Raw genomic sequence first — 12,881 nt, 5'->3', positions numbered from 1 at the left:
TTCTCACAGCCCACTAGCCAGTGACCCAGTAGGGACTCTGTGTGGGTGCTCCAACCCCACATTTCCCTTCTGCACTGCTCTAGCAGAGGTTCTCCATGATGGCCCCGCCCCTGCAGCAAACTTTTGCCTGGACATCCAGGCGTTTGCATACATCTGAAATCTAGGTGGAGGTTCCCAAACCTCAATTTTTGACTTCTGTGACCCTCAGGCTCAACACCATGTGGAAGCTGCCAAGGTTTGGCACTTTCACCCTCTGAAACCACAGCCTGAGCTGTGCGTTGGCCCCTTTCAGCCATGGCTGGAACAGCTGGGACAGGGCAACAAGTCCCTAGGCTGCACACAGCACAGGGACCCTGGGCCCAGCCCACAAAACCACTTTTTCCTCTTAGGCCTCCAAGCCTGTGATGGGAGGGCTGTCATGAAGGTCTCTGACATGGCCTGAAGACATTTCTCCATGCTCTTGGGGATTAACATTAGGCTTCTGTAGCCGGCTTGAATTTCTTCCCAGAAAATTGACGTTTCTTTTCTATTGCATAGGCTGCAAAATTTCCAAACTTTTATTCTTTCCTTCCCTTATAAAACTGAATATTTTTAACAGATCCCAGGTCACCCCTTGAACACTTTACTGCTTAGAAATTTCTCCCACCAGATACCCTAAATCATCTTTCTTAAGTTCAAAGTTCTGCAAATTTCTAGGGCGGGGCAAAATGCCACCGGTCTCATTTCTTAAACATAACAAAAGTCACATTTGCTCCAGTTCCCAACAAGTGTCCTCATCTCCATCTGAGACCAACTCAGCCTGGACTCTGTGTGGGGGCTCTGACCCCACGTTTCCCTTCTGCACTGCTCTAGCAAAGGTTCTCCATGAGGTCCCCACCCCTGCAGCAAACTTTTGCCTGGACATCCAGGCATTTGCATACATCTGAAATCTAGGTGGAGGTACCCAAACCTCAGTTCTTGACTTCTGTGACCCTCAGGCTCAACACCATGTGGAAGCTGCCAAGGTTTGGTGCTTTCACCCTCTGAAACCATTCCATATCTCTGTCAGCATTTTGGGCAAAGCCATTCAACAAGTCTGTAGGAGGTTCCAAGCTTCCCCGTATTTTCTTATCTTCTTCTGAACCTTCCAAACTACTGTTCCAACCTCTGCCTGTTACCCAGTTTCAAAGTCGCTTGCACATTTTTGGGTATCTTTTCAGCAATGCCCTGCTCTACTGATACCAATTTACTGTATTAGTTCGTTTTCATGCTGCTCATAAAGGTATATCCAAAACTGAGAACAAAAAAAGGTTTAATTGGACTTACAGTTTCACATGGCTGGGGAGGCCTGAGAATCATGGCAAGAGGCGAAAGGCTCCTCTTATGTGGCGGTGGCAAGAGAAAAATGAGGAAGAAGCAAAAGTGGAAATCCCTGATAAAGACATCAGATCTTATTAACTATCATGAGAATAGCACTAGCAAGACTGGCCCCTGTGATTCAGTTACCTCCCCACTGGCTCGCTTCCACAACACGTGGGAATTCTGGGAGATAAATTCAAGTTGAGATTTGGATGGTGACACAGCCAAACCATATCCTAGGATGTGCAAATTTGGGCACCAAGATGAACTTCAGGCTTTCTTATTGCAAGGAGGACCTCTGTAACACAGTGGACCAAGTGGTAGGAGGTGCCTGGGATCCACCCTCCTTTAACCCTGCTCTAATGGTATTTTCCTGTACCCCCTGCCCCAGTGGCTTCTCTTCTGTCCCAGTACTTACTGGGCTTCTTAGTCTTTGGGTCACTTTAGTACTGAATTATAGGAATTCTGGTGTCATTTTCAGCCATGAGGTTAGGGGAAGAATGTGGGCAGGGTATGGATGGAGGCTTCCATATCCAGGGATTCTGATACTGGGTGAGTCCCTTATGGGCAAATGTAGAATTCCTGCTTAGACTTACCCCTTTCTCTGGGTCCAGTAACTTCAAATCCAACTCAAACAGCCTGGCCTCAGACATGGGGGACACCCACTGCTTGCAATTCTGGACTCCAGGATCGAGATCATGGGGCAGAAGCAGAAGTACAAGGCTCCAGTCTTGCTCTGACACTCACAGAGGAGCAAGGGCCAAGATAAGGAAGGACCTTGGGTGTCCGGTGATACCCGCAGGGCTTACTCACATGGCGTGGCCACCTCTTCCTCTCGGTGTCAGTAATCACCCTTCTGCTTGCTTACTCAGGGGGGAAAAACATTTCCACTAAAAGAAACTAGGACTCCTGGAAACATAATGGCTGAAGCCAGGTCTGGACAGGAAATGTATAAGAGGAATGTAGAATATGTTGAAAGGAAGGGAACTATCAAAAGACTACTAGTCTTTGATATAACATACAAACATAAATGTACACATATCCATACCTATTTCTATATCTGTGTATGTGTATGTATATGTGTGTATATATACATATACACCTAACCATGAGTTCATACTGATACCTTCAGTCCATTCAAATACCACAGAGTTGATTCTCATCTTCGTTTTTTCCACATTTGAGTAGGTCATGTTGAAGGAACTCAGGAGCCAACTTAGTGAGGCTCCTGTGGGCCAAATGTAAACAGTAATAAGAATAATAACTGCAATGCAGTAAAACATGGCAGATATATATAAATGCATGCCTTCATTGTATCCCATAAAGAAGTAATAAAAAAAAATTTCATTGCTCACTTTTTGGGATGTTATTTTGGAAACTGATTACATAAAGAGAAAGAATCAAATATTAGCTTGCCCCACCTATATGAACTGTACATTAGGGTAGCCCCTTGTGAGTTAACAGATCTAGGCAATGATAATCAATTCAAAAGAAAGATGACCAGATACCATGTGCCTCTTGATGGATATTCAGATGCTCAAATCCTAAGCTGATCAAGTTCCAAGGTAGAACTCCTAGTTTAGAGAAAATACAGGGAATAAAGGTACCTGTTCAGTGACACAGCAGAAATGAAGTTGTTTTTAAGTGTGGCAATGATAATATATAGTTTACAAGAGTTTGTATCTTTAGAAACGTGTATTGAAATATGTAAGGATGAAACAGTATCATGCTTAGGATTTACTTCCTAACGATCTGGGAGGGTGGAGTGTGGTAAAAATAAACAAGATTGTCCATAAGAGGTCATTATACTGTCCTGTATTTTTGTCTATGTTTTGAAAATTTCAGTAGCAAAATTTTAAAAATAATTTTTCAGTGCTACTAGCTTCGAAGCATATCTTCCAAGAGGACAGGACAGCATCCTGGGAATGTGTGCCACTCACAAGGTGCCTTGCACAGACCACAGCGGGGCGGGGACACAGGATGGGACACCATGTCCTTCTCATTGCTTTATCCCTGGCACACAGTAGTCAGTACACAATGGGAAAAGAAATGAAAGGCCACGGAGGTGGCAGTCAACCTTTGGGTATGCACTGTGTTCTGAAATCAGTCCCGTTACTTGTGACCGAGAGCTGGCCACTCACACCACATGACATGTAAGCACTCCCCTATTTCCAGGGCTGCTGCCGTTTTATATATATGATGACGTGATGTATATGACCCCTTCTTCTTCCCAGGCTCAGGCCCGATGTCACCGCATAGGCCAGAGCAAAGCCGTGAAGGTGTACCGCCTCATCACTCGAAATTCCTACGAACGTGAGATGTTTGACAAGGCCAGCCTAAAGCTGGGTCTGGACAAGGCTGTTCTTCAGGACATCAACCGAAAGGGCGGCACCAATGGGGTGAGTGTGATGGGACTACTCTGGAGTCTTAAGGAGCATTGGTCGCACAGCCCAGGCGGGCTTCTCTTACGGCTGTTTCAGGGTTCACTTTCGCTGCATTGACCCAGCCCTCACATCGTTATTGGGTAATTCCCTACAACCAGGCATGATTCAGAGTCAGGTCTCTGTGTTTTCTAGGTGGTTAAAGAAAATCTGTAGAAGCAGTTATGAGGTAGGATTGCCCAGCTTGGTGTAACATTTCAGTAAACAGTTTTTAACCGTGCGCATTAGAAGCTAGTAGATCTTGACATTGTATTTGTTACTGTGCCTTATCTCATACCTCAGACTTTGAGCTTTGAGAGTGTACTGGGACCAATTTTATCTGTGTCCCCTTGGCCCCTAACAGTGCTCGGCGTATTAGAAACATAAAGTGCTGGATGGTCAGTAAACGAATGAATAAATTAGCAGCTTAAAATAAGGCAGTTAAAATATTTTTCGCCCTCTGGGGGCATAAGAATTGCAGCTAAGATTCTTAAAGTGTCTTAAAGTATAGTATAAGCAGACAAAGCAGAATATCTCCTTAATCTCTGGGCTCAGGGCATCAAAGATTGGATGCTTAAACCTTCTAAATGAGTTGTCTTTAGTCCAGATGTTCCATATCCTCTTAACTAGGCATATGTTGCTAAGTATAATACTTCAAGTTATTCATGCAGAGAGTCATGGAATTCTCTCTTGTGATTGATATAAAGAGAACCAGATTCTTAATTAGAACCAGAAAAGGGTGTTTGGAACCCCATTTCCTGTTTACCTCAAGAGTTGAGAAGACCACATTTGTCATGGGATCATTTTTTTTTTAGTTGAGAAATGACTTCATTTACAATACTAATATACGTATTTATTTAATAATGAATAAATCATTGCTCTGCTTGTTTGGTACATCTGGAGGTTTTTAAAGATACAGGCTTTAACTAAAATATAAAGATGTCAAAAATATCATCTTCAATGGTGCATAGTCGTAGTGGCTTGTGACATTTGATAATAACCAACGTCCTGAAGAATGTTAGGGACCTTGAATCATGTGCTTGGCTTTATTTCAGAGCTGCCTATAGAGGACTATCTGCCTGCCCTCCCCAGAGTATCGCATCTGGGTTTTCACTAGCTGAAGTTTGTTGCCCACGTCCTTTGTTCTTCTGACGTGCAGTTCATGGAGGAACTATGCACTGGACCACAAAAACCAGATTTGAGGCTGTTTTTCTTCTATACATTTTTCCACTTTGTGAGTAGCCTTTGGTGACCTGTCCAGGTACAGCAGCTCTCAAAAATGGAGAGGGAGGACCTACTCTGGAAAGGTGCTTATGGAGCCTTAATGGACGAAGAAGATGAAGGTTCCAAGTTCTGTGAGGAAGACATAGACCAGATTCTGCAGAGGAGAACGCACACCATCACCATCCAGTCTGAGGGGAAAGGGTCCACTTTTGCCAAGGTACAGGGCCTTCTCTCCAGAGCTGTTGGGGGTGGGAGAGAAAAAAAAAAAAAAAAAGTTTGTTCTCTGAAACCCATTAGCAGGGCTTCTCTTTCTCTGAATGCAAATCCTAGAAATTGGCTGCACATTTAGTCTGTGTGCCTATCTAAAGATATAGATCCTTAAAGGAGGAAGGAAGTCTGAATAGGTAGTCAGGGGCTATACAAAGAAAATACCACTCCTCATCTTTGAGAGCTGATCTTTAACAGACAGAATAAACACTCCTATTCTCAGTTGGCTCTATTTGCAAGGACTGCTCTGAAACCTTCCAGTGGACATCTTGATTTCCTTATAGACCACTTCTTGATCACCAATAGAGAGTGGAAGCTCCAGTGAACACTCCATTCCCCAAACTCAAGCAATTAGTTTGTTTATTTAATGGGAAAGATATTTTACTTAAAATTCCCAGCTTCTAGTCTGGGTGCCTCTTTTCTCTGCTGTTGAGGCCACTGGATTTAAAACTTAGCAGATCACTCTCAGGTTTTCCGTAGCCACAGCCACTGCTGAGTCCTGTGAGAGCTTTGTGACCTGTTTGATTAAATCTCCTGTTTGGTGACACCTGGAAGTTTTTTAGTGGGATGTTCTGTGTTTTATAAGGAGAATATGGGTGAACGATCCCTTGTCTCTACACCTCATACTGCCCAGCCCAGTACCTTTTCCATAGCAGACATTTGGTAACTCTTGCACTGAAAAAAATCTAGAAAAGTTTTAAGAGTTAACTCTTTCACAGGGAACTAGACACCAAGTGGCACATTGTCTTCCAGGGTTTGCCTTCCTGCTTCCAAGCTTAAGCTCCAAAAAAAAATGATCCCTTCAGTTGAAATTGTAATTTGCTCACCCAATCTTTAAAATAAAAGGAAAAAGAAAGAATAACCTTGAGATTTTCACATTCATTTTGGAAGCCCTGTTAAGGGTTTGATTTTGAATGCAAATAGATAATATACTTAGGTTTCTCCTGTATTTGAAGTAACACTGGTGTTTTATTAGTTTGTACTGTGTTCAAGCACAGTTTATTAATTCTTGTCTTCTTCACAGGCTAGCTTTGTGGCTTCAGGAAACAGAACAGATATTTCTTTAGATGATCCTAACTTTTGGCAGAAATGGGCTAAAATAACTGAACTGGACACTGAAGCAAACAATGAAAAGGTACAGCATAATAATATTTTATTCCATGGAACATTCACTTATGTCATACATGATAGTAAATTCCTACACAGCTCAATTCATTATTTACTCTTGAGTCTTGGTTCTTAAATGATATTTGTACCATACTTGAAATATGCCTGGCGCATAGACAACACTCAGTAAATCTTAACTGTTGTCATTTTTAAATGGCCATTCAGTCTGTTGGGCACCTGGGAAATTAGATGAAGGCAATTAGAACTGGAACTGGACACAGGGTCAAGTTCAGGCCTCTGTCTCAAGCCAGCATTCTGTCCCTTGCATGTGACTATTTTATTTCTATTTCAACACTTCCTGTGAGAGAAACTTCACACATAATAGGAAGAGGGAAAAAGCATGACAAAAGTTTGTTGGCTTTACCTCCATTCTTTCAGTGTCTCATGTTTTCTTAATTCTAAACATGAGAAAGAGAATGGACTTTGGAGTGAAACCAGAGTATGCCTTTGGATGAAGTACTTGACCCCCACTGAGATTAGTAGAAAAGGAGGTGGTGAGGCCCACACTGTGGGGTTACAAGGTAGCATTTGTGGATATAACAGGCACCAGTGCCCAGCCCACTGTGAGGCACCTGTTAAATGTTGGTTTCCCTTCCTTCATCTCTGACCCTGTCACCTCACTTCAGGATGAGTGTCTTCTCAGGTAAGTATTGAACTCTCATGGTTCCACAGACCCAGGAGACAGTCCCTCCTTGTAGCTAGCTAATTCAGTAACCAGCACCCAGCCAGAACCACCACAGGTTGCTTAATCCAGCCTCTTCTCTCCTATAAATAGAAATGCTGATTTTCCTCATTTAAGAAGATCCTACAGTCCCCTTTAGTAACCTGTTCTAAGTGTTTCACAGTGTCACAATCAAGAAACTACTGTGTGTGCAGGACATTGGGTCCAAGCAGAGGAAGAAAGCACTGTGGCTCTGTAGCCAGGCAGAAGCAATTGGAGCCTTCCTTGTTGGGAAGCACGGTGATGAAAGCAGGGATAACACTGGACATTTGTTATCTGGGCTGTGTGGAGTACTCAGGAAGTTAACCTGGCTTGGGGAAGAGGTATAGGGGGAAGGAGTGAGGAGCAGGAAGCAATGGAGACTATAGAAGACACATGGCCAGGGGAGCCATCAGAATGACTGAGGCTCCTGAGCTGGAGATGGTATTTTCAGTGAAAGGCAAAGAGTTAGTGGATAGAACGAGTCGAAGGCAGATAAATAAAGTAGGAATATGCGTTTGTTTTCAGAAAGTTGCTGAGCAGATGGAATTCTCTGGCTTGTCTTGTCTCCGGAGTGCAGACTGCTCTCTGCATGCTGGGCAGAACAGCTGGGTCTTCACCACTCCAGGCTTTCTTAGCAAGAGCTGACCACCACTTTGGTCACTGGGGGGGCCTTGCCTGCCCACACCCTTGGTAGAATGACTACAGAAAGAACAGATGGTGACAAGCAGCACTGGGGGCCAGGGAGCACGCCAACTTGAGCAAGTCCCAGAGAATCCTGTCTGCTTGTCCTGTGGTCGTGGAGACAGCAGATGTGCTGGGAAGAGCCTTTAGTGCGAGGATGAGACAGGGGCATGGTTCTATCCCAAATGTGTCCTGGGGATACACTTACACATTGTGATAGGAGTAGAGAAAAGAGGACTTTCTTCCCAGTAGTCCTCTCCATTTCTAGGAAAGCTTAGTGATCGACCGACCTCGCGTGAGAAAGCAGACCAAACACTACAACTCGTTTGAGGAAGACGAGCTCATGGAGTTTTTCAGAGTTAGACAGCGACTCAGATGAAAGGCTTACGAGATCCAGGCACCTCAATGACAAAGCCAGACGCTGCCTCCGAGCGGAGTGCTTCCGGGTAGAGAAGAACCTGCTCATCTTTGGGTGGGTATTGGCTCTGCTTGGTTTTGTTGTTGTTGTTGTTGTTGTTGTTTGTTCCCCTCTGTTTTTCAGTCCTCAAGATTTGTCTAGGATGTCTCTCCAGTCACCTTTGGGATTATAGGGCAGAGGGGGATCTTTTGGAGCAAGAGAGAACCATGCCTTCTGCCCAGAATCCCTCTCAGTCACCATATGCTCTGCAACCACAATGCAGACATGCCATGGTTTTCTCATATGCCTGTCACAGCAAATCTCTGGTACTAATTTTGCTGTCTGGTACTGATTTCCTGCTTCCCCCCATCCCCCAAGGATATATGAGGAGTCCACACAACAGATGTTATAGTCAAGGCATGATTCACGTGGGGCTTTGACTCTGGTAGAAATCAAAGGTTCAGCTTTCTGTGAGCTCATCATTGCTTTTGAATAATGCTGCTGGACTCTTTAATTCCGAATTTATTCCCTGCTCCCAGTATTTTGGTCCCTCCGTTTTTAACATTGTAGTGGCCATATGAAGTTCTCAGTGTCCAACGTCCACCTTAGTGATATTTGGTGTGCTACAGTCAGGTGGTCCTCAAAGGCCTTTCGGGACAAAGCCCTTGGGATGATTAACAGACCTACAGAGAACAAAAGCATGTATGGCTCTTGTTTCTCCTCCTGTGGGGAGGCTGCATGCATGGCCTGGCCCATCCTCCCTCCAACCTGTCTGTATGTCCACTGTCAGCTGGGGCCGGTGGAAGGACATCCTGACTCATGGCCGATTCAAATGGCATCTGAACGAGAAGGACATGGAGATGATTTGCCATGCCCTCCTGGTGTACTGTGTCAAGCATTATAAGGGGGGCGAGAAGATCAAGAGTTTCATTTGGGAACTGATCACACCTACCAAAGACGGGCAAGCCCAGACCCTTCCAGAACCACTCAGGTGAGAGGTGGCAGGGCCACACCTAAGAAGCACAGATTCCCATGCACTTCATTCCCTCTTCCTCTGGGGGGCCGTGTTGCTGTGCTTTGGGAGACTTCTCTTTCTCAGGTGTTTTTCAGAATGTTACCAGTGGGAAAAGATGTTGCTTTCAGTTCTGCCTCAGAATCTCCCAGTGTTACCTGTGATATTTTGTTTAAGTACAACTGGGCCCTCTTAAAGTTTCCCACATCCGGTCCTGCCCACTAACCTGAGTGTCACACGGGTTCCCCCTCTGAATTAGGGATGCACACCCAGTGCTCTCTGACTTGCCTTTTGCATTTCACCATCCTGTCCCTGTCCTACCTCTGTCTGTGCCTTTTCTTGTGCCACACTCCTTCTTCCCTGTCCTTGGTTAAGGCTCCCCTTGAAGTTTCAAGTCAATTACTCCTTTTCTCCCAGCCAGGTTGTAAGTTCCCAAAGGGCACAGGTTATGTTACACCTTTCTTAATCCTCACAGGGTACTTGGGAAATCTTACTGACAGACTAAGTGGTCCTGGAGTTTGTTTACTAAGGAGGAGACCAAGTGCATGGCCTTCCCACCACCACCACCTATGGGCTAAGGAGTAGGGTCTGCTATCCAGACCACAGCCCAACTCTGTTCTAACAACCCCCAGTCCAGCTCTGTTCTAAAACTCATGTTTAACCCCCCTTGGCTATCCACTTGCCCTATGCTCTCTTTCTGTTTCAGGCTTGTCTCCCCCAGTCCCTAGAGGGAGGAAGGGGAAGAAGACGAAGAACCAGCTGCTAATCCCAGAGCTAAAGGATGCAGATTGGCTGGCCACCTGCAACCCCGAGGTGGTCTTGCATGATGACGGCTATAAGAAACATCTCAAACAGCACTGCAACAAGTGAGTGTCCCTCCTCCCATACCCTGGTGGCAGCCGGGCTCAGACTGCTTCGATTCCTGGGAACGTCATAGGGAGACTGCTTCATGCTCTTGTGCTACTTCCATGCGAGGTCTAGAAAGACAGGATGTGTTATCTGTGGTCTCAGCTGGGTCAGAATTCATGTTACAGGTCCTGTAACTCCTTTAACAGTACCTCTGCTCTCCCACAGAACCTGGCCCCTCTGCCATTGCATTGCATATACCCCTGAGGATTTTTCTGTTTTGACTCTCAAAAACCAGTGAGTTCATCCTCTGCCCCTGAGGTCACATTAACAAGGGCAGAACATTGTGGCCTTAGTCGTTGCCACTCTCAGCCTCCTCTTCCAGTTTGCTGTTGCCATTCATGGCCTTCAGTTATTTGATAGGCATGCATTTAAGGTAGTATGCTTTGTATCTGTAGGCTAACAGCTGGGGTTGAGTGGGATGGAGGCAGCAAAAAGAAAACAGTGATTGAAAATGAAACTTTGTTCATATGTAGTTTAGTCTTGGGGACTTAGGGCATTCAGCGACAAAACAGTGGCAAGTTTGCATGTGGATATTTGCACCACTGTGCAATGTATCTGACCCTTGAAATGTTGTAATTTGTGTCAAAGTCATGCAAGAGTTATCTTCCCAGCATTCCTGGTAGGCAGTGTGAGGGCGTCCGGTTGCACACCTCTGGTAATCAAGAATTTATTACCTTATAGGTTAAGAGCTTTTGCTTGGGTTTTCCCATCTCCCTGTAACATCTTCTTAATGATTCTGTAGTTGTTGGGTTGTGTGGTGTTTTTTTCCTCTTTTACAGATAAAGTTTAATCCTTTCCCTTGATCACCTCAAATATTTGAAGATAAGTCTCATGCCCAATACTGTAATAAAAACTATTGTACACAAAAGTACAAGCTCTTCAGAGACAGCAGTAAGCATTCAATGTGTTGTTATTATTAGCACAATTATTATTTTAGCCATGAAATTATCATCTAAAGAACCTTTAAAAAGTGAAAAAGCACTGTTTCAAATCCAAGCTAAAAGCAGACAGGATAATGATTATTCACTGGGGGTGGGATAGTAACTGGAAGGGAATACCAAGGGGACTTAAGGGAAAATAGTCTGCTTCCTGATCTGGATGCTGAATACACATGTATGTTTTGTTTGTAGGAATTCATTAAGTTATACATTTTTGCACTGTGCACATTATGGAAGTATATTTCACATCAGTAAAATACTTTTAAAAAGAAAAAAAGGATATGTCGCCACCCAAAATATTAATGGATTGTTTTCTTTGGCTAAACCAAGGGTGTTACAAAGCTGCTGCAGCTGTGTGTCCCTTTGAGTTCAGATGCCAGCTGGGAGGAGGGGCTGGCTAGAAGGAATTGTCCATCCATCCTCTGAATTGATTTCCCTTCCATTTGGAGGAGAATTGAATATTATTGGCTTTAAATTCTGTTCTCTCATGCTGCAGATATTGTCAGACATCAACACGTTTGTTTCTCTTTATGGAAATGGAAACAGCTCTCCTGTCTTAAGGAGACAGACATTTTCAGGAAAGCCCTACTTTAATTGAGCTAAGTCTCAGCAGGCAGGACTCTGACATTCTGTTGTAGTTTTTACTAAGGAGGCTGTCAGCTATGACCATCTACAAATTAAGGATTGGCAGTGGTTGTAAATTCTTAAGAGTTCTTATTCTCTGGGCTTTAAAAATAAACAAACAAACAAACAGGTTGGGTGTGGTGGCTCACGCCTATAATCCCAGCACTTTGGGAGGCCGGGACGGGTGAATCATCTGAGGTCAGGAGTTCAGGACCAGCCTGGCCAACATGGTGAAACCCCATCTCTACTAAAAATGTAAAAAATTAGCCAGGTGTGGTGGCGGGCACCTGTAATCCCAGCTACTCAGGAGGCTGAGGCAGGAGAACAGCTTGAAGCTGGGAGGTTGCAGGGACCAAGATTGCGCCATTGCACTCCAGCCTGGGCAACAAGAGCAAAACTCCATCTCAAAAAATAATAATAATAATAAATACTCTCAGAATTAATTGAGTTGATTGACAGCTGAGATGAGAAATGGTATACCAGAGATAATAAGGGTTCTTTGCAATCTGTAAGTTCTGACTTTGTGTGTTTCCACTTACAACTTGAGCCCACAGTGGCACTTTCTACCCAGATCTAATAGATAGAAATTGTGCTTTCTTAGAGGCCTTTGTCATAGTCCATTTTCTGCTGCTATAACAGAATACCACAGACTGGGTATTGGCTCATGACTCTGCGGGCTGGGATGCCCAAGAGCATGATGCCGGCTTGTGGGCAAGGGTCCTCCGATGGCGAAAGGCATTACTTTTGTTACATACCTATAGCATCTGGCAAGATGCAGAGCATATAGTAGTTGCCCGACAAATACTTGCTTAATTGCTTTGTCTGAGACATGTTTGATGCATTCCCATGGAGCCTGACTGTGGTCCATACAGAATAAAAATGAATTGAGCACCTCAGAAGAGAAGACATATTGCCATGAAAAATAGACACTTGCCTTTATTCATTTATTCATTTAACTGTGTACAAGTGAAACTGTTTGAAAGCACCACTGTTCACCCTACTCACTCTTCAGTAGCTGGCCTTTCAGAAGCCACCTCTGCCTAAGAGGTCACTGTGGCCACATGGAAGGGGGGAGTACTCTCAAAGATGAGAAGCGCTGTCTGTTCCTGCTGCCCCCTGTGGCTCACAGGATGATCTAACAGATAACTGATGTAGTCATTTTTTTTTTTTGTAAAATGGGAATGAGCATAATAATGTCTGC

General features: G+C 44.3%; 1 protein-coding gene across 2 annotated transcripts in view; it reads left to right on the top strand.

Annotated features, from left to right (window-relative positions):
* LOC104681621 (chromodomain-helicase-DNA-binding protein 6-like) overlaps positions 1 to 12,881 on the top strand; it is a 180,294-nt gene that overhangs the window by 156,493 nt on the left and 10,920 nt on the right. The window contains exons 18-23 of one of the 2 annotated variants that reach the window (XM_030915211.1): positions 3,573 to 3,737; positions 5,020 to 5,199; positions 6,274 to 6,384; positions 8,069 to 8,272; positions 8,988 to 9,188; positions 9,916 to 10,075. In XM_030915211.1, coding sequence (XP_030771071.1) covers positions 3,573 to 3,737; positions 5,020 to 5,199; positions 6,274 to 6,384; positions 8,069 to 8,179 — 567 coding nt within the window. In that variant the 3' untranslated portion in view covers positions 8,180 to 8,272; positions 8,988 to 9,188; positions 9,916 to 10,075. Of the gene's footprint in view, positions 1 to 3,572; positions 3,738 to 5,019; positions 5,200 to 6,273; positions 6,385 to 8,068; positions 8,273 to 8,987; positions 9,189 to 9,915; positions 10,076 to 12,881 lie in introns of those variants that run through there. The other variant, XM_030915212.1, reaches the window with a different exon arrangement.

The sequence above is a fragment of the Rhinopithecus roxellana genome, chromosome 13 (genome assembly GCF_007565055.1).
Source record: "Rhinopithecus roxellana isolate Shanxi Qingling chromosome 13, ASM756505v1, whole genome shotgun sequence".
Lineage (NCBI taxonomy): Eukaryota > Metazoa > Chordata > Mammalia > Primates > Cercopithecidae > Rhinopithecus > Rhinopithecus roxellana.
Note: the sequence above shows the minus strand (reverse complement) of the source record. Positions and strands in the feature narration are given on the sequence as shown.